Raw genomic sequence first — 18,960 nt, forward strand, 5'->3', positions numbered from 1 at the left:
TGGCAAAGAACAGCGTGGGCTGCTACAGGGATTTTGGACCGGGAGTGTGGCGATGCATGACTGTCCTTCATGCTGCGACATCCACCGTCTGCTGCATCGCTACGGACCCCCGGCCGAGGCACCCACTGGGCCGACGCCACTGCCTGAGACTTGGATGGGAGCACCAGTGGACAGGGGACAACTGTATTCTGTCACGCAGTGTCACTGCATACGTGATGAACAAGGTCCGGTCTGCTACACTCGTGGAAGGGATACTGAGCAGGGGGGGGGGGGGTGGGGGGGGGCACAGTGACACTGAGACAAATGGAAAGAGTAAAATCATTTGTGACCGTCTGTATTTTTTGCAAAATTTTTGCACTTTGATCCATGAGATGAGGTCAGATTTAAACTGAAACCTGTTGGAGATTCTTGCACGTTTAGTAACCAGACAAAATAAAGGTGTAATAAATTGTTAGTAAACATGTATAACTAAATTCCCAAGTAACTTGGGCCAGCATGCAAGTTTACGCATTAATGTGTAGGATGAACACAAAACCACTGGCACATTTCCTACCGTGAATCGGCTGCCTGTTCTTTAGGGACGATCGATACGGAATTCATAAACGTGCCATAGAGTTCGAAGTCAATCTTTGCTGCCCTCTACTGACAGTTTTGAGACCAAGTCACCAGTACAAGTTTGCCTGGCTCAAGACTAAACTCCAGGCATTAGTGTCACTGCTTACAAGCCACCTGTCGAGTTTAACTTTGGCCAGATATCCACCTGCTGTGCCTCACGCCAACAAACCTGCTACGGGAAAAATGCAGTAATTAGTGTTTCCATCCTTGTCTTCCTCCTATCCCTCTGAGGTTGTGCCACTTCTGTACATTCATTTGCCACATTTTATTTACCCACCATGCATCTTCTTCATCATTTCTCTTGGTGACGGTCTTGGAGGCCAAGTGAGTCACAGCAAACCTCCCTCACCAAGGCCACAGACACAGAGGCCTACATGGAAACCGTGGGCCATCTGTCAAAATGTTACCTCAGCTCCCCTCTAAAGCTGCCAGTTTCTGTCTGAATAAACACCAATCTCGCACAATAGGTGGAATTTACCAGTGGGGGGGGGGCGCAGACTGGGGGTGGTCCCCCCTGGTAAACTTTGAGGTATAATATTCCACATTTGAATTATAACGTTTATATTCAGGGGCCACTGGCCCCCTGGAATCTGCCAGGTACCCACCTCCTTCCAACACCCCAATTACTCCAGTTATCTGTATCGATGGCAGGAGGAGAAGAATAACATGCAGGTATAAAATGTGCATTACTGCACAGTTTCTGAATTTTATTTAACACAAACAAAAAAAAAAAACTCTTGAAAACAAAGTTGCTGTTAAGCTGAAATTGAAAATCAGCCTTACCCATGAGGCCTGCTGCATGTTCTGCATGCTGATGTCTATTAGACAATGTCGGCAGGCTCTGCGGACTGGAAACTGACCAGCAGAAGGTGCATCTCGATTGGGAAATGGGGTCCCGACCTGATGGGTCTCGACCTGGTGAGCCTTTCACAGACATCCCACCTTAAGCATACTGATTTCAAGGTGAATGGCACCCAGCAGAGGGGATGGTTGAAGTGGACATGATGTAGTTGTAGCTGGAATTATTTACAAGATGGATCCCCACTCTAAAAATCCTTATAGGTTTAACACTGCCAGTGAAACTGAATTAAAAATGAAAAGTAATCCAAGTTACATTTTTCAGGCAGCGCCATCTTGTCTGCAATATTATGCGACCTTGAACTTAAGCTTTCCGGTCTTTTAACCGGTCGGTTATTGTTGTATTATGTTATTAGTCCTGTTACGTGAGCCTGTCACACTGGCGATATCAGGAGCTTATAGGCCTACTAGCCGCCACATTTACCAGCCAGAAAGCGACGGCAGATATTAATGTCAACTTAGATGAGCGACTCTTCCATTCACACTGACATTTCAACCATTACTGTCGCATTAGCGTAAATGGCTACCTAATGTAAGCTACGAGCAGCGCTAAGGTTTGTGGAGGGAGAGAACTAGCTGGCGAGTTACGCGATAGCAAGTATAAAACTCTCCTCATTGCAAACTCTGCTATATATATGGGGAGCAGCGTGTGGCTCTGTGAGCTAAGCCTGTGTGCCTGTAATCAGAAGGTTGCAGGTTCAAACCCCGCCTCAGCCTGTGGGTCCTTGAGCAAGGCCCTTAACCACCAGCTCCCTGGGCGCCGCTACGGGTGGCAGCCCTTCGCAGACAACTTCCTCTATGAAAAAAGAGCAAGTTGTGGGAGGCGTAAAGACAATTTCAATAATCAATAAATCAAGTCAATAAAGTATCGATTATTATTATTATATGCTCGCACACGCACAGGTTTGTAATTATATCTTTGTGGGGACTCTCCATTCATTTCTATGGGGAAACTAGAAATTTCACTTTACACCTACCCAGCCCTGAAAAATGGAAACCTGAATAACAGGTTTTAGTCTGTGGGGGACATTTGCTGTCATGGTCACAGACGTGCGAGTAAGACGCACCAACAATCAGCTGAAGATCAGCCGTCTGTGTTCTGACTAATACAGGCAGGTACTGAATTCGGAAATATCCCCTTTTATCCCCTCTTGGCCCTTTTAGCAGAAGACGAAACAAAGAAAAATCCAGAAAATACTACTATTGCATAGTTAGGGAGTATTATCATTGACGAGGCAACTAGATAGTAAATAGATGGGACAGTAATCCAGAATTTGATTTACCCTTTTATTTTGAGTGCATGTAAACCTAACATTGAGTTCATGTTTTATGCGGATGTCGCGTAGAGGTGCAGAAGTTACGCAACGACCGTTATTAAAAGTGGCTTCATGCGGCCACTAGTGAAAAAGCCCAAAGTATTACATTCATGCCTTATTCACATTAACAGCTCAACTGGCATGTAAGGAGGCAATTGTAGTTTCTTTACACAACCATTTATCAAAACTCTGAAGGAGGCAGCACAATAAGAAACAACGTTCATCAAAAGCATTTCAATTAATGCCTTCATAATTATCCAGCAGTTCATCGTTTCCCAAATTCCCTTAACCTGGGCCACATAAATTAAATCACATAGGGTTCCATTGCAGTCAACCACCAGAGGGCGCAGGTGTCTCTGAGGAGAACTAAACCCCAAAGACCGGCCAACGTTTCTCCCCACGTTTTCCGAAGCACGAGGTAATCAGGGGGAAAAAAAAAAATCTAAAACCATAATGCTGCAAACATATTCATAAATATTTCATGATTTAACTGCTACATAATTAAATAGCAACGGTTGTAATTTTTTCCCCCAGATGTAAACAAGTGTGAGCAGTAATGGGAGAAATGAGGCGGCTCTGGAACCACTTTGGGTGGGATTTCTGTCACTGTGTGGTTTGATCCACTTTCTAATGTTTAAAAGCTGTGTGGGATCAGTCAGGGAATCGCTGGGAACCCGACGCTCTTCCACCAGCTGTGAGTTTAAGCCAGACACTTTTCAGTATTGCTGCATAAAAAATATATATTAAATATAATAACCCTCAAATACCTGAGGATTAAGTGCCAAAAAGTCAACATCCTGCTGCTTCTCAAGCACATGATCGACTCAGGGAAGCGTTAGGTACTTGGAACGACCCCAAACCCTACAGCCTTTCAGGGTAGGTAGGCCTCCATATGCAATTCAGCAATCTTTGCCCCGGTGACCAGGCCAGGACTGTGGATCTGTGAGGTGGGGGTGAGTAAGAGTGAGGGAGCTTGGGGAGGATGTCGGTCTCAGTCTGGGCCATTCTGTAGCAGGGGGGTCGTTTCAGTTGCAGAAGAGGTCGGGTCCTTAACTGGGTGAGATGGACCGAACTCTTCAGAGCTGCGTTTCTGGCAAAGCAGGGAGAGAGGAGGAGGCAAGAGGTGAGAATCGGGTCTCACAATAACCCTAAGTTCAGCACAGGCTAGTGACCAATAGTTGCGACAAACCTGCCAACAAACAGAGACATTCACCCTGGTGATGTCATCAGTAGGACCTCTGTGACCGTACACAGTGACAGCATATGGACTTGGCTCCCGACATTTCCGTAATGTAGCAGAAATGCATAAATTTACATCTGGGTTTGAATGTGAAGCTTCTCTCCTACACCGATTTTCTTCCATTTGGCTATAGACTGGAGGGTTGTCTGATTTAATTTGTTAGAGAGGAGCTGGTTCTTGTTATAACACAGAGTGTAAACTCAACATGGAATAAGGTGTGTTTATGCAATGAGGTAGAACCAGAAAAATTACTGCCGATTGGTTCCGGCTAACAGGTTTAATGATCTCGCAAGGAACTTTTACTCGACTGTTTGTGGAGAACGTCAGGTAACGTTTCGATCCTGTTACCCACCTGCACCAGCCAAGACAAACTTTTCAGGCTGCCTCGTAAAAACACTCTGGTCGTTTACCCTGACTTTCACGCAGTCCTAAAACACAATCAAGCCTCGTTTAATCTTAATGCTGGCTGACATGCTCCGGCTTTCATTAGCTTGATTGAGAGGCCGCTATTGCAGATACATTTATTATGTTGTTATGTTGGTGGTTTCATTGATTATTTATTCATGCAATAGAATCAAGTAGGTAATTTGGAAAAGTCTGAAAATTTTGACAGGCAACATTCAAGTCACCACCATCAAACAAGGGAAAGATTTACCTGTCAAATAACTTTTCATGTTTCTTTCCCATAATTACACTGATTAAACAATTCAGATTTGCTGGAATACTTAAAATTCTCAAAAAAACACGACAATCAGTTCCGGCAAATCTTTCCGGCATGATTCTCATTATTACTGCCCACATCGCAGCCGTCTCCGGAAGCCTTGATGTGTCAGACAAACCCCATTGCCCTTCTGCCTTGTTGACATCCCTTCCCCTCGTCTCAAAGACCTCTGAAAGAAAAATACAGTAGGGGTATGTGTTCAAAACCAAAGCACAAGTGAGTGTTTGGGTTTGTGGATCCGTACCTGCGGCTACATTGACTATCAAATTTTCCCGCTGATGTTGTACAGAAGCTTTAAGCTATAATTTCTCACCACATAAAAGGAAAACCACCATCTTCAAAACGGTCTATCGTCACTCATTGTCTGCTATACTCCAATGCACGACCTTTCAATCCCATCGCTACTATGGTCAACTATGCAATGAAACATTTGGTATTTTACCAGCTACATCAGAAGCCAGTTTAATTCCGCACTTTCCATACCCAGGCTTCACCTCAGTCATATGGAGAAACAGAAGAAGGTGTGAACACTGCTTATGGTGACAAAATAATACCACATAAAAGCAAAATAAAAAAATAAAACAAAAGCAAATGATGTAAAAAGAAAACTGGTATTTTTGGGTCTGATCTGCTGCCAGTTATCAGAATATTGTTAAGCAAATGAAAACGACCAAACGTCTAGAGGCGGAATTTATTTCTGGTTGGGTACAAGAACCGCAGAGGGAAAAGTCTGGATGAAATATTGCCTTGTTTTGCAGTGTTAATGCAACAGTGTTATAACTTTTCTCTTGTTTACAACAGATCTGGTTTGATTAGACACCAGTAAATGTGTGAAACATAAACTGAACAGAATCGAAACGATCCAATCGGACACCTAAAAAATACTTGTATGTTTCTCAAATAAAAAGATTCTATTTATTCTATTTTGGGGTACGAGGGGTAACAATCGGCAAAATGTACTGAGAGCATCAGCCCCCTCTGGGTCGGCAGACAAATATACGGTTACGATTTGGTAGCTCGTCACAGTATTTTCATTGCAAACTATTAAGGTCGGGCACCACAGATGTTACCCATTTAGAGAAACATTAGAGGGAACATCAGATTGGCCATAGAGTGGAGTTGGAGCTAGATAGACTAAGAGGGTTTAACCCCATACATCGTGCTAGGGGTGAGAAGAGAGAGACATGCAAGGGCTCTGTCTTAAGACTGTGGGGACCAGTGGTGATAGCAGGCAAGAGAAGGGAAGTGCAAACTATGGGCTTACCTTCTCCCAGTAACATAGAAGAACAGCCCCCAGGAGAAGAAGGAGGCCCAAGCCGATGAGGACATACTGGAGGTATTCCAGAATGGTGGGCATCAGCACCAGGTTCCTGTAAAACGTGGTCAGCACCGGGCCATCGATGTAGCCTTTCTGTGAAGGACGAGAGGCATGGAGTGAGGGGGGCCTCTATGATATGGAAAAGGGGAGCCTGGAAATGCGCTATGACAGGGCACCGCCCAAGACAAACCCCTCCCCTCACTGGAGCCAGCTGAAAGGTGCTGGGGCCGCAGAATGCAGGTTGCTACACGCACATGTCAACTGACCTCTTCAAACCAGATCATGGGCATCACTACCTCAGAAATCTTGCCAGTCTGCCTGGGAAGACGATATGAAGAAAACATGAACTAATAAAATAATGGCAGTTTAAAACCCAACAGATCATTTAAATGTACGATATAATTACGGTTTCAATGCTAGAAGAGTGGTAGCTATTTTTAGGTAAAGGTTAAACTTTTACAGTTACTGTGGGGCATAAACTGTGAGAGCGAATCTAACAAGGTTCTACAGATGGGCAACATCGGACCGGATGACATTGTGGGGCTTACTTGATGTTCGACACCGCTTTGATGTACAGGTTGAGCTGCAGCCGGATGGATACGTTCATCGGCACGCCGGTGTCCTGTCGAGTAGCAATGGACAAGAGGTGAGGAAGCTTTCCGGCCCAACAGGGCACTGCAGGCTTCCACTGCAGGAGGTCTGAAGCTGGTCTGAAGCTGGCCAGGAGCTTGCCGAGCAGCAGAGGTGACGGCAACGAGCCAAAAGCGCGTACGAGTAGATGTCTGGGGCTTGGGCTCCTTCACAGGATTCACCACAGCAAGAAAGACAGCTGACCGCTTACTGCGGCCGATCTTATCCACAAAGGACAAGCCCTCTAATTATTAATCTAATGAGGGATTTGCAGTGGAAAGCTGCATAACACAAGGGCCCTATATGGATAAGATTGGCCACCCTGGGCTTATGCAAAAACGCAGGTCATTCTGAAATGGAGTCAAACCCTAACCCTGACCAGGAAAAATAAGATGGATGGATAGGCGGATGGATGGATAGGCGGATGGATGGATGCAATTTTAGCATTTTCTCATCCCTACCACAAAAAACTCCGTGCTTAAAAAAGAACATTTTCTCACGTCCCTCTGTGACTCCCAGATTGTCTATGTACATCGACTAAGGGATTATAGCCCTCGATACACCCAGCAGAGTTCCTCAAACTTTTTAATGTAACATGTTTATCTTTCTCCATGGCCCTGTGGTAAGATTTCACATCGTTCATTCCTAGCTAGTAGTCAAGCAATCCCCCCCCCAAGATATCTGAATAAAAACACAGAATAAAAATGCTTATTGTAGGGGGAAAAAAAATAGAGTTTTAAGAAAAAACGAAAAACACACTTAAAAGATGCTACATGAAAATACGTGCCTGGCTTCTAAATGATGGCAAATCCTCATCTGCCAGGCAAACCAGCGTAAGCACTGGACAGAGTCCATCTTGGCTGCCTGGCACATTATCACTCCGGTATTTACGAGAGTATAAAGTGCAGCGTAAAGTTTATGCCACTGTGTTCCAACAGTGCCGCTCGTCCCGAAACAAAGGGGAGGACAGGGGGTCTTAAAGGACACGTACGAAAGAGCAGATAGACCACCACAAGGGCCCAGGCGTGTAAACCGGCCGGACCACAGAACCCGAGAAACCGGACTAAGCCGCTCTACGTCAGGATCCCGCTCTACGTCAGGGTCCCGCTCTACGTCAGGGTCCCGCTCTACGTCAGGGTCCCGCTCTACGTCAGGGTCCCGCTGGATAAGGCACTTTATTAAATCTGAGCCTCAGTCCTTTTGCACTTATTTATCTGGGTTGTTTGGGAAAAGAACAATGTTTTACTTCAGACCACTGTTCTGCAGTCTGTAACACTTCAGATTTAACTTGTTTCTATGGCAAGGCACCATTGTCACAGATAAATGTGTGTTAAATCCACATCACATTTTCCTTTCCAAACAAAGGGTTCCATTGTCATAATGAGAATGGCTTCATTACAGCACATAATTACAAAACACCCCAATGATAACATTCATCGCAGTCACCTGTAACGGCGAGGCAATCATCTCATTAATGTCCAGGGCTAAATGTTAAATTCTTCAATCATGAGCCACGCAAGGCAGCCAAAGGAGCTGCAAAGGAAAGATCCTTATTTGTTAAAGATATTTTATCCAGGAGCCTTATGTTGATAAACAAATGACTGTGATATTACAGTGCCAGCAAAGGGTCATTACTGGTCTCATTCTTGTTCATGGCTCTGAAAGAGACCCAGCTCTGTTTAAAGTGTGCACTGAATTATTTTCTCGTTAATTCATTGTTTGATCAAAGAGTTTCCAGTGTCACTAAATTACAGACATGAGCCTGGAGTTCATAAAGCTAAGATGCAGACCTGAGGATTTACTTGGGAAAACCCCAAAGAAATGGCAGGACTTTGCTTTAGATAACTTGAAACGGGGCGTAGATTTAGAACATTTCAGACAATATCCTCTTACGTTTTCCCTAGTTCTGAATGGCATCGATAAATACAGGCCACCCATTGATGACACTGATAAGGGGTAATTAATCAGTGCTGTCAATGTCAATTACTGCAGAGTAAGCAGTGCGAGAGAAGTCTGATCAGCCTGATAAGTCGGAGCGCATGGTTTAGCTGCAGGGTTGCTGTACACATGGATGTTGCATAAAACCCAGTTTATGATGTAATAGCCCTTTTGGTGACATCATAAAGCGCTGATAATCCCATACTATCGCTATAATCTTAACCAGTAAGTGGCCCTCAAAGTCATTTCCAATTAGCTTATCAAAACGGCCTTGCGGGTTTATTTGCGATCAGAGACCTTGGCACAGTCAGAGCCTAACCCTGCACACACAGGTAAGGGCTGCGAAACATCAGACAGGCTGAAGCTGGGGGGGCCACTGGGGGGAGGCGCCACAGCAGCAAGGCGATATACAAAACGGCTGCCAGGGTTGTTCTGAATTAAGCTGCAGGTCATACATGTCTTTGGGGGGGGGGGGGGGGGGACAAGGATGTTTATCCAGTCAGTTAAGATTAAATGGGAGAGACCCCTCACTTTCATGCGTATATTGCCAGATAAGCAGATAACAAAACTGCATAATCACACGTCAAAGTTAATGTTTTCCTGCAAACGGTTATGATGGAGTTTCACTGTAGATATATACTGGGGTTAAATTGATAAACTACTAAACAACCTTCCAAAGTTAACAGCATTCAAAGTTTGGAGGAGGAAGAGGGTGTATTATATAAAAACAACAGGCCTCTCTAAATACACTGCCATTCTGAAGGGAACTCATGTCTCCTCGAACCTTGCTGAAGTAGAACAGACTGGGGAAGCACCTGGTAAAGGAAATGTGGGGGGGGGGGGAGTATGTTCAGCCCCCCGATCTCCAAACTGAGGCTGAAGGGCCCAGAGTAAAAGAAAATAACAGACAATTCACAGGCTTTGTAACAAGGAGGATGATCGACACTCAGGGAGCGAGCAGGGGGAGCAACCCACCGGATGGATGTCGATGAAGAGGCCATGCTTGTCCTCTGAAGGATCGAGCCCCTGAACAAAGTCGCGGAGGACTGGGTCCCCGTTGTAGAAGTGTGGGTGGGAGATGAACACCGGAGCATCTGAAGGAAGCAGAAGCCGACACCGTCAGATCTGGGGCGAGAAGGTAGCCACACAAAACGGGCTGTACAAGGGGCACTGAGAGACGCGCCGCCCAACCACAGCCATTCAGACAACCAGAGAGGGAAACTCTTAGCAGCGATTCCAGCTGAAATGCAAAGGCCATAATGCCGGCACATAAACAGCAAGTCGATGCTCCTCATTAACATAACACATCTGAGAAGGTACTGGCATAATACTGCTTCCATTTCAAATGAACAGAAGTACTTATGAAGGCTGCCAGTCCGTCCACAGGCCCAGGTGGAGGCCAACGTGTGAGAAGAGGTGACTTACTGAACCGGCACGTGCTGACATTCTGGATACCAGACTGCCTACAGGGGCAGAAGCCCTCATTTGAAGCGTAGTCTGATCCATTGGCAAAGAGCGTTGTGGGCGCCACAAAGCGATAGACAGGAATTCCCTGCAAGACCCCTGGCCTTTGGTAAACCAGCTCCATTGACCTGACGCAAGTGCAAAAGCCACAGTGTGAGAGGTGGGTAGCACCGGGCATGACCACAAACTCCAAAACACGACACAATACGACACGATTCTATGTGGCCTTCAAATGCAGGAGAACTAGGGGTTTGTCAGACTGTTGTGGAAGAACTCGACATGGCAGAGTAATAAAAGGAGCTTCGAAGAGGAGAAGAGGAGATATCGCAGGAAAGCGAACCTGTGACTCATCTGTGCTTAAGAAAGCAAATATACAGCAAATCATTTATAAGATAAGCTGATGGATTTAAATTTCAGCCTCACATTATCTCTGGTAATAAAGGTCTGTTACGTCACCAAAAACGGCTTAATGTAATGATGCAGCATGTTTTTCCATGCCATGCTAAAGTCAAACACTAATGCTCTTATATCTGCTGATATGCAAGTGTCAAACATAGCATGACATTTAAAATTTACGATAAAACACCATACCATAAAAAAGGATTAACCAGAAAGAAATATAATTAACTGTATAATACAAAAAACTGCACATATAATTAACTGCACAAAAAAAAAGTATAGAACAGGGATCTTCAACTATTTTTCCATGAGAGCCGAATTCCATCAGCAACACAAAGCCAAGGCTGAGCAGCGAATCAACAACATGGGTCCGGATTCAGCTGTGTTTCAGTGTGGATGCAGACTGCTGTCTGTCCCTCGGCGTCCAGTGATAGAGGTTTATTCCATAAATTAATTCCAGTCACAGATGAATAATCCCACTGACATTTGGAATGATTTAAAAAAAAAACCTTTTAAGTATGAGGCATACTCTCTTTAGCTAGCAAAGTTCCCATCCATAATTTTTGCAGAAGTTATCATGATATATCACTAACCGTCAAAACATTCTTCTAAATGAATAATAAGTCCACTTACTAAGGGGGGGAACAGGGAATGCTGGGTAATGTTGTTTAATTAGTTAAATGTAGATATTTAGGGCTTACCGGCAGGCATCGGGACTGTAGAAGGGCAGGGTGGACTCTGTGGTCATGAAGGGGGGCCACATCTGGCCAGCAGTGCCATTGATCATGTTGCATTGCTTGGTCCTCCAGTAGCTCAGCTGGTGTGGGTGTATCAGAGAGTCCGGTGAAGCACCTGTGCCGTTTATAATCATCGCCCTTTAATTAACAAGGGCTAACAAGCAGCACAGACTGGATTAACCCACGGAACCCACTCTGTCCGAAAGCTGTGATGAAATCCAACTCCACTCAAAACGAGAACCTGAATCTCACTCACGCCAACCGTCTTTCACACCAAGCCACCTTTTCATACTTTCGAAAGAGTCATGCACAGATTCCATTATCCTTCCAAAACGACGGCTACAAGCAGGCCGAATGAGCCTGCACAGAGGCAGCAACAGGCAGAGCTTAAAGAAAAGCTTTAGGACCAAGGAAGAGAGTTGGAAGTAGAGAGGTTATATTACTGTAATGCTAAACTTATGTACTCTATGTTCTGTGATTGGCCTGTAGTTCCACAGCTCTGGTTTTATAACTACCCACAATGCAGAATTCTCCTGGCCTACCTGCTTAACACTGCACTTCTAGAGACTCGCACAACAAATGGGTGATCAGAAGTTTATCTGCATTAAGGGCATTTCCGCTCACCTCCTTGAGACCATTCCACCAATCAACTCTGTGGACTTTTCTGATGTCATCCTGGCCAGTGAACACGGTAAAAAGTCCAGTGTTGGAGTTGTTAAACTGTGGATATGAAGAGATGACAGGGAGACAAAAGGCAGAAATTACCCTCATTTGAGAACATCTAGAAGGTGAATGGCCTTGTCAGCGTGCGGATCGCAGCTGGTGGAGAAGCATCACGCACCTCGGCAAACAGGCCGAACTTGCCCGATGCAGGCAGTATGCCTGGGATGATCTTGTTAAGGAACTGCACCAGCCGGCTGTCGTAGCCCCACATGAGCTCACCCACCGGCTTAGTGAGAAAGGCTTCCTCCTTGAACGCACTGAAGACGGAGCTAAGGAGACCACGTAACTCCTGCGACAAGTCCTCCATCATCACTGCTGCGCCCTGGGGGATAAGGGATGCAAAGGCAAGCCTGTGACATACAGAGAAGGCCTGACAGGAAGTGAAAGCAGTCCCAACATGGAGGAGAAGGCCTTTCTACAAACGCTCTTTCCATTCTCAGCCACGGCCAGCGGCTTATCGGGGTATGGGAGGGGCGCCGAATCCATTGGTAGCTGTGTACTACACAACCTACAGCAATGCAGCTCCATCTATAGCCTATAAAGTACTGGACATACATTTAGTAAATAGGAGACTACGCGTCGTTATCAGTAATTATGTAGGGTAATATTCTAATGTACCCAAGTGGCCTTTAAAGCCACCAGATCCTTAAAGGTTTGTATTCAATCCAGCTGTAGAATGTAAATTTAAGTACTATGTGGAAATAGACAAAATCTCTAACATTAAAATGCTTAAGTAATACAAGTTGCCGTAAACAGCACTTGTTTAGGATTAAGTGTGAATTACGAAAAAAAGAAAATAAAAACACAGTATTACTTTGTTAGCAAACAGCGGTCTGTGCCGATGATAAACATGTTCCACTTGTTAGGGTAAATGACAATATGCATGCAAAGTTCAGAGGCTGTATTTTATTTTCTTTGGACATCGAAGCTAGAGGAGATAAGCTCTGCTGAAGCACTGGTGACGTTAGGTCAGCTGCGGGCCGAATAAGTGCTGAACAATCAGCATGTGCTGGTCAGCATGTGCCGACCAGGAGGAGAGTTCACATGAATTCACTTGCTTCTAACTACTGTATGTCACTCTTTAGCAGATGCCTTTGATCAAAGAGAAATGTAGAGTCATGATGGAAAAGTGCTGTATTATTTGTGAGACAGATATTGGAAATATAAAGCTCTTCTCTGTTGTTCAGTGTAGGCTTGTTTGGTTTAGAAAGATAACATCAATAAACCCTGAGTAGGGTGTTCAGTACTGTAAAACGCTGGTAGCTAAATAATTACTCAAATTAAGGGTGTATGGTTATTAAACATTAACTAACGATGTGATTGAAAGTTTCACTGTGACACCTTTAGCATGTTGCTAACACAATAAAAGGCAGAGGTGCCAAAAGACATACCAGCACTAGCATGTTGGGGATGGTGACCACGTCAGACTCATTGCCCACTGACATGTTCCTCAGAAAGTGGTACTGCCGATACTCCCGGTATGACACCGTCTTGTTGGCATGGAATGTTATGTTATCCTTTTGACGGTATTCCCTGAAAAAGAGAAGGGGCTGTGATGTCAGAAAAGGTGGAAAATTAACAAGGAATTTTGACTGAAAGCATGACAGGACTGGGGTGGGGGGGGTGGGGGGGGGCAGCTTGCAAGCATACAAAGTTGTTGAGAGTCAGATAGATTAAAAAGAAAAAATCTTCATGTAAGAGAATAGACTAAATGTGCTACAACCCGACAATGTTACTGTTAACCCTAATCTGCAGATGTCTGGAGGTTTATCAGCAAAGCTAGAGGAAGTCTTTTCCAAAGTCATGCGTTTTGTCTCCAAAACAGGAAACCACATGCTTCAAAATAGTGCTTATCCAACAATATAAGCTATATCGCACCCCCAACACCAGTGCCATGACCAATTATGAGAGAGCAAGTCCTCCCAAGACAAATCCTCCCTTTATCCATGGGTGATAATGAAATAACCACCAAACAGTGCCCAGACAGAGGGCCAGGTGACTGAGCCAATTATCGTCTCACCAAGACGCGATAAATGTCATTCATAAGTTACTCACAGAAGCATCTCATTATTTACTACAGGTGGTTTCATTGCAAGTGTAGGTTCATTGTAAGCTCAAGTGCGACCAATACCTGTAGACATACGGGCCTCTCTCCTCCACCACTGGTTTCTCCCCATTCAGAATTTCATCAGGGTTGAGGATGTTGAAGAAGTAGATCGACATGAAGAACGGCACAGGAAGGTCTTTCCACATGGTGTAGGACAAGTCATTCTTTGGGTTGATCTCCACATTCTGCAATAAGCAACAAATAGACAGTGAAAACAGACAACTGCAGTATTTGAAACCGAACACACACCTGTGTATTTGATACCACATACATACATCTCATAAGTTATGGGAATAAACTGGAAATTTGCTAAATTGCAGGTTAGCCTATAATAAGGAACTTAAATGTAGTTGAAATAAAAACATCTTCACTGCAATGAAAATGACACAGAGAAACCAAATGCTGGCGCGTGATTAAATAAGCATCAAAACTTACTGCTTATAAGATTTATTCTTTGTTGGATTATTCATAGTCTCCTTTCTTTGCCGTATCTGACACCTTGTGCGGAGTTCCACAGAGTTCAATATTTCAAGCTTAACTTCCCCTGGAAAATTTCTAAAAAGAAGTTTCCAGAAATTTCCCACCCCCTACTTCCGATGGAAAGTTTCTGGAAATTTACCTGAAATTTTCCATCCCTTTAAAACAATACAGTGAAACAAGAGTCTTGGAAATATTCATATTAATTATTCATACTAAATATTCTTTATTCGTTTGCCATCAGACATCTGAACCCTTACTACTTGTCAACTGCCAGGTGTACAAGGAATTTCTCCTGGTGCAGAAGCTGTGGAGGTGGTGGTCGGTCCGAGTCTTTAGTGCACTCACTAATATACACAAGCAAACCACACCATGTAACACCATCATACACTATAGAGAGGAAATCAGAAATTAGTGACGTATCAGAGGCACCTATAGGATTCTCTCACAGGGGATGCAAGGTGAGAGACCCCAACCGGTCATTCATCCAGATCACAGGTGACCCCCTTGGTTAATTTAACATTATCATCTGTGATCAGAAAGTGCCACACAGTCCCTCAGGGCAGGGGCACCTGCCAACGTTCGTGCAAAAGCGGCAGGAGTTCAGGCATTTCCAGCCATGTTAATGTCCCGTACTATCAACATAGGGGTCCTAGTTTTATTTGACTGGACATCATGCCTGATCCACTTAATTTTTTTTTTTTTACATATTTACAATTCATTATAGATATTTACAATAAATTATTATTGCACATCGATATGACTAAAACAGGCCACGATTTCAAATACAATGTTAAAGTATAGTTTAATTTTGTTGAACATAACACATGCATTTTCATCAGTAGAGGGTGCATCCTCGGTAAAACTGTCTATGGTTATTATCGATAGACACCATATAGCCGAATTTACGATACGAAAATGCACAATGATACAAGTCGCTTGTATGTAAAATAAGGGAATAGCGAGAACAGGTTTTGCGGCAAACATTGAGATTCTTTAAAAATTAATGAGACTAACAGCATTAAGGTAACTGCATCTCACACGGTGCAAAATATTTTGAAACCAAAGAAACGCGTCGCATGGAATGTGGATTCATGCTCATGACTCAAGGTGCTAAATGAAGGTGAGAGACATAGCAGAGAATGACACAAGTTGACTTCCTATTCAACACTGAGATCTCATTCAAACAAAGACCATTGAAGTTGGCATGTGAAATAAAGGAAAAGTGATATTACCAGTTCGCCACAATATGAGCTGCAATTTCTTGTTCCTCATTTCCTAATGCCGACAACAATAAAGACCCATTTTTCTAACAACTTACTGTTTAAATCTTTGTTCCTGTAAACGTCTTGCACCTGAAGAATACTGATTAACACACTTCCATTACATTTGCATTTGCCTTCTGTAACATATTTGCTTCACTGAAAATGTATATACTGGTGAATTTTAAATCCTCCAGTGTCATTCTTCAACCTTAGTTGAATAAAACTTGAAAACTACTAGCGTTCAGAAGTACAGGTTAAAGGGGGTTGGGGAGGATTGCGAGATATGTGCTAAAAATAATCACATTAATGATGACACTTTTATTTACCATTTACACAGACATTCCGTTTGTCGGTCCAAAGAGTTGTTGGTTCGAATTCCCTGGCCAGCAATGTAATCATATTACTGCTGGGCCCTTGTTCAAGGCCCTGAACCCCAAAGGCTGCTCCAGGATAAATGACCGACCCTAAGCTTTTCTCTCACCTGTACATGTCTATGTCTCATAGATGTTATATGCGAAAAGGATTCCATGTACCAGTACTGTGCATCGTTATATCGTTTTAAAGAGATGTGGATATAATATATGAACGGATACGACTTCTTTCCTTTGACATTAAATTTATATTTCATATTTACAGTATGTTCGGTAAATCATGTGAACTAGAAACTGACGGACGACGGTGTGACGCCGCTTAAATGCCCTAAAAGACATTTAACGTGTAACCAAAACCATACATAATAATAACTATTTATTTATATTGCATTAAAGACACGTCGTGTGGCTGTTTTATGAAACGATTATGCGCAGAGTCCACTTTCAGGGAATTTAGGGACCATCCTTTTCCGTAAAGCCTGCCTGTTCTGCGCCCCGATCGGCGACACACGTGGTGTAATCAAAGCATAGTTCTTATGTATTACTGTTATTAACATATTATCTGTCCGACATCGAGAATCGCGACGGAGTTACTGCGATCGCGAGAAAGCAACCAAATCAGCGAGAAACAAGAAATAAAATGTTAAAGCGCTTTCCAGAAACCTCACGCAAATTAGGTCACATTAAAAAGTCCAGGAAGCAAACATGAAAATGACTTTCGTCCAACAACTTCTCTGGTTTAGTTTGCCAGTCAATCACACTGTGAAAAACCACCTACCTTTATTATTTGATCGTCAATTATGAGAGGTCCCACAAACACCAGGACGATCCCTAAAACAAGCACAAGTAATCCTGCTACTCCAAGTGCCACCGCTGCCCTCGATTTGGATACGGCCATAACGTTTCAATGTGGCCTGTTTGTAGTGCAATGCATAAATAACTGCAATTTGGAGAAATCAATCTCACTGCGGTAATATTACTTAAAAAATAAAAATGTCGTTTACATGCTGCTATCTGCACGCTGCGACTATTGTCGGTACCTTAACTGCCAGCCTGTAAAAAGACCCCGATGTGACCGATCGGGCTGGCAATACGAACAAACTGACTACATGCTTCATTTCATTTATCTTTTAAAGTCCACGTTTCTTTGATTAAAAAAACTGTTTGAAGTGGGTGGATTGGATTAGTAGATTTGCTGTCATGTTTATGGTGTTTAGCATGACCACACCTCTAAGGGAGGATTTCGGGAGTTGCAGTCTTATGTGGGGGCTGTTGTAAATGTACAAAAATGCATTGTTTTGTTAAGGCGGGCATTGGATACATCAGATTCACGAGGCGATTACATTTAGCATTGTTGTTTTTCCGTGATCACAAATAAGCTGCTTCTGCAATTGACGAGGAAACGCGTTTCCCTCGTGATGTTCATCCACATACAACAGTCGCGAATCATTTTAAAATGTTTTCAGAATATCCTGTTATATTACGTCGACAATAAGTGGTACGTGTAATTCCGGATTTTCATCATGTATACTAATTCCCTATGCAGTTGATGGAGACTTAAATTATTAATTAATTGCTCCCTTGATGCATTCAAAGAGACTTTTCTGTCTTCATTATTCATTTTTGAGCATTAAAATGGTGACTGGTTTGTGACTTCTGTCAGGGAACCTATCCTGGGTTCTCTTGGGGTACCCTGGAGGGACTCTGAGACCCTGTATCTGGTGGATGAATGAATGGATGGATGGTCAGTCCATCCATCCATTTTCCAAACCGCTTATCCTACTGGGTCGCGGGGGGTCCGGAGCCTATCCCGGAAGCAATGGGCACGAGGCAGGGAACAACCCGGGATGGGGGGCCAGCCCATCGCAGGGCGGATGGTCAGTCATTCAAGGATAAATTTGTGCGGAGACTCATTTGAAGAATATCTGAAACCAAGCCTTTACGTGGAGTTCTCCTGGATCAGTGCTCTACCCACTTCTGTACAGAACCACCACACATGCTGGTGACAATGTTTACTGACCCTAGTAGCAAAGGCTACATACAGGAGAGCAGTACCAGACCTGATTGTTACCTGCGGAATTTCCAAAAGTGTAGCAAATCCACTAGGTATGTTTTCTCCAGTACGCATTAGTATTATAACCTTTTCTGTGGCTACTAATTACAAGAGAATTGTCCAAGATGGTAGCCATCTGAAAGTTATAGCATAAGTGTAAATATGGATTGCACAAAATGCATTACTGGGTAAAACAAGATAACTTTAACACATGTTTAACATGCAGGTCGACTTGCAGATACAAAGTACCCTTTAAGTCATCTCACTCTTTGTGAGTTGGTATCTTATTGGCCCTGAAGCCTGTGCTTACAAAATAACCTTCATCATCCAACCTAGTGCTGAGGTTACTTTTCTGCAACACCATCACACTTGTAGCTTTATTGGTGATATTTACATGGCTAAAGGAAATTAAATCTAAGCAACTCCGACAAAATGGTGCACGTAGGATGCGAGGAAACCTGATTTAAAGTATTCTTTGTCAGGGCAAATTTGGTTTGTAGCATTCAGTTGGGGAAGGTATGGTGGAAAACCTACCAAAAAAAAAAAAAATTTTCACTGGGTATTCTGGTTCCCTCCTGCTGACGAACTGGCTGGTGTCCTGTGCAGGGTATATCCCAGTAGTGACCCAGTACCAATAACAGAAGTAATGCAAGCTAGTGGGATGGATTCATCCCGCTGAACGATTTAGTTGACATATACAGCCGTGGGAAAGAGACACCACTACGTTT

The 18,960-nt window shown here is 43.6% G+C and overlaps 1 protein-coding gene across 2 annotated transcripts; it reads right to left on the reverse strand.

Moving 5' to 3' along the window:
• Positions 1-2,746: 2,746 nt before the first annotated feature.
• On the reverse strand, positions 2,747-17,397 carry scarb1 (scavenger receptor class B, member 1). Of its 2 annotated transcripts, XM_049021141.1 has the most exons (12): positions 16,958-17,397; positions 14,091-14,251; positions 13,351-13,492; positions 12,078-12,281; positions 11,861-11,956; positions 11,201-11,316; positions 10,062-10,228; positions 9,612-9,730; positions 6,617-6,690; positions 6,335-6,386; positions 6,015-6,161; positions 2,747-3,879 (listed from the first exon to the last, which is right to left on the reverse strand). In XM_049021141.1, the coding sequence occupies exons 1-12, from the start codon at positions 17,075-17,077 to the stop codon at positions 3,781-3,783; spliced, it is 1,497 nt and encodes a 498-aa protein (XP_048877098.1). In that variant the 5' UTR covers positions 17,078-17,397; the 3' UTR covers positions 2,747-3,780. The 2 variants fall into 2 exon arrangements, with proteins under 2 accessions (XP_048877098.1, XP_048877099.1); XM_049021142.1 differs by lacking the exon at positions 2,747-3,879 and having other exon boundaries at positions 6,026-6,161; positions 6,323-6,386.
• Positions 17,398-18,960: the final 1,563 nt, after the last annotated feature.

The sequence above is a fragment of the Brienomyrus brachyistius genome, chromosome 7 (assembly GCF_023856365.1).
Source record: "Brienomyrus brachyistius isolate T26 chromosome 7, BBRACH_0.4, whole genome shotgun sequence".
In the NCBI taxonomy this organism is placed as follows: domain Eukaryota; kingdom Metazoa; phylum Chordata; class Actinopteri; order Osteoglossiformes; family Mormyridae; genus Brienomyrus; species Brienomyrus brachyistius.

Excerpts from the sequence above, each read along its gene's own strand:
- scarb1 (XM_049021141.1), bottom strand. The coding sequence starts at position 17,077 with ATGGCCGTATCCAAATCGAGGGCAGCGGTGGCACTTGGAGTAGCAGGA. Across the intron at positions 11,317-11,860 it reads GGTGGAATGGTCTCAAGGAG|CTGAGCTACTGGAGGACCAA; the intron begins GTGAGCGGAAAT and ends CACCCACACCAG. Across the intron at positions 6,162-6,334 it reads CCATGATCTGGTTTGAAGAG|AAAGGCTACATCGATGGCCC; the intron begins GTCAGTTGACAT and ends CGTCCTTCACAG.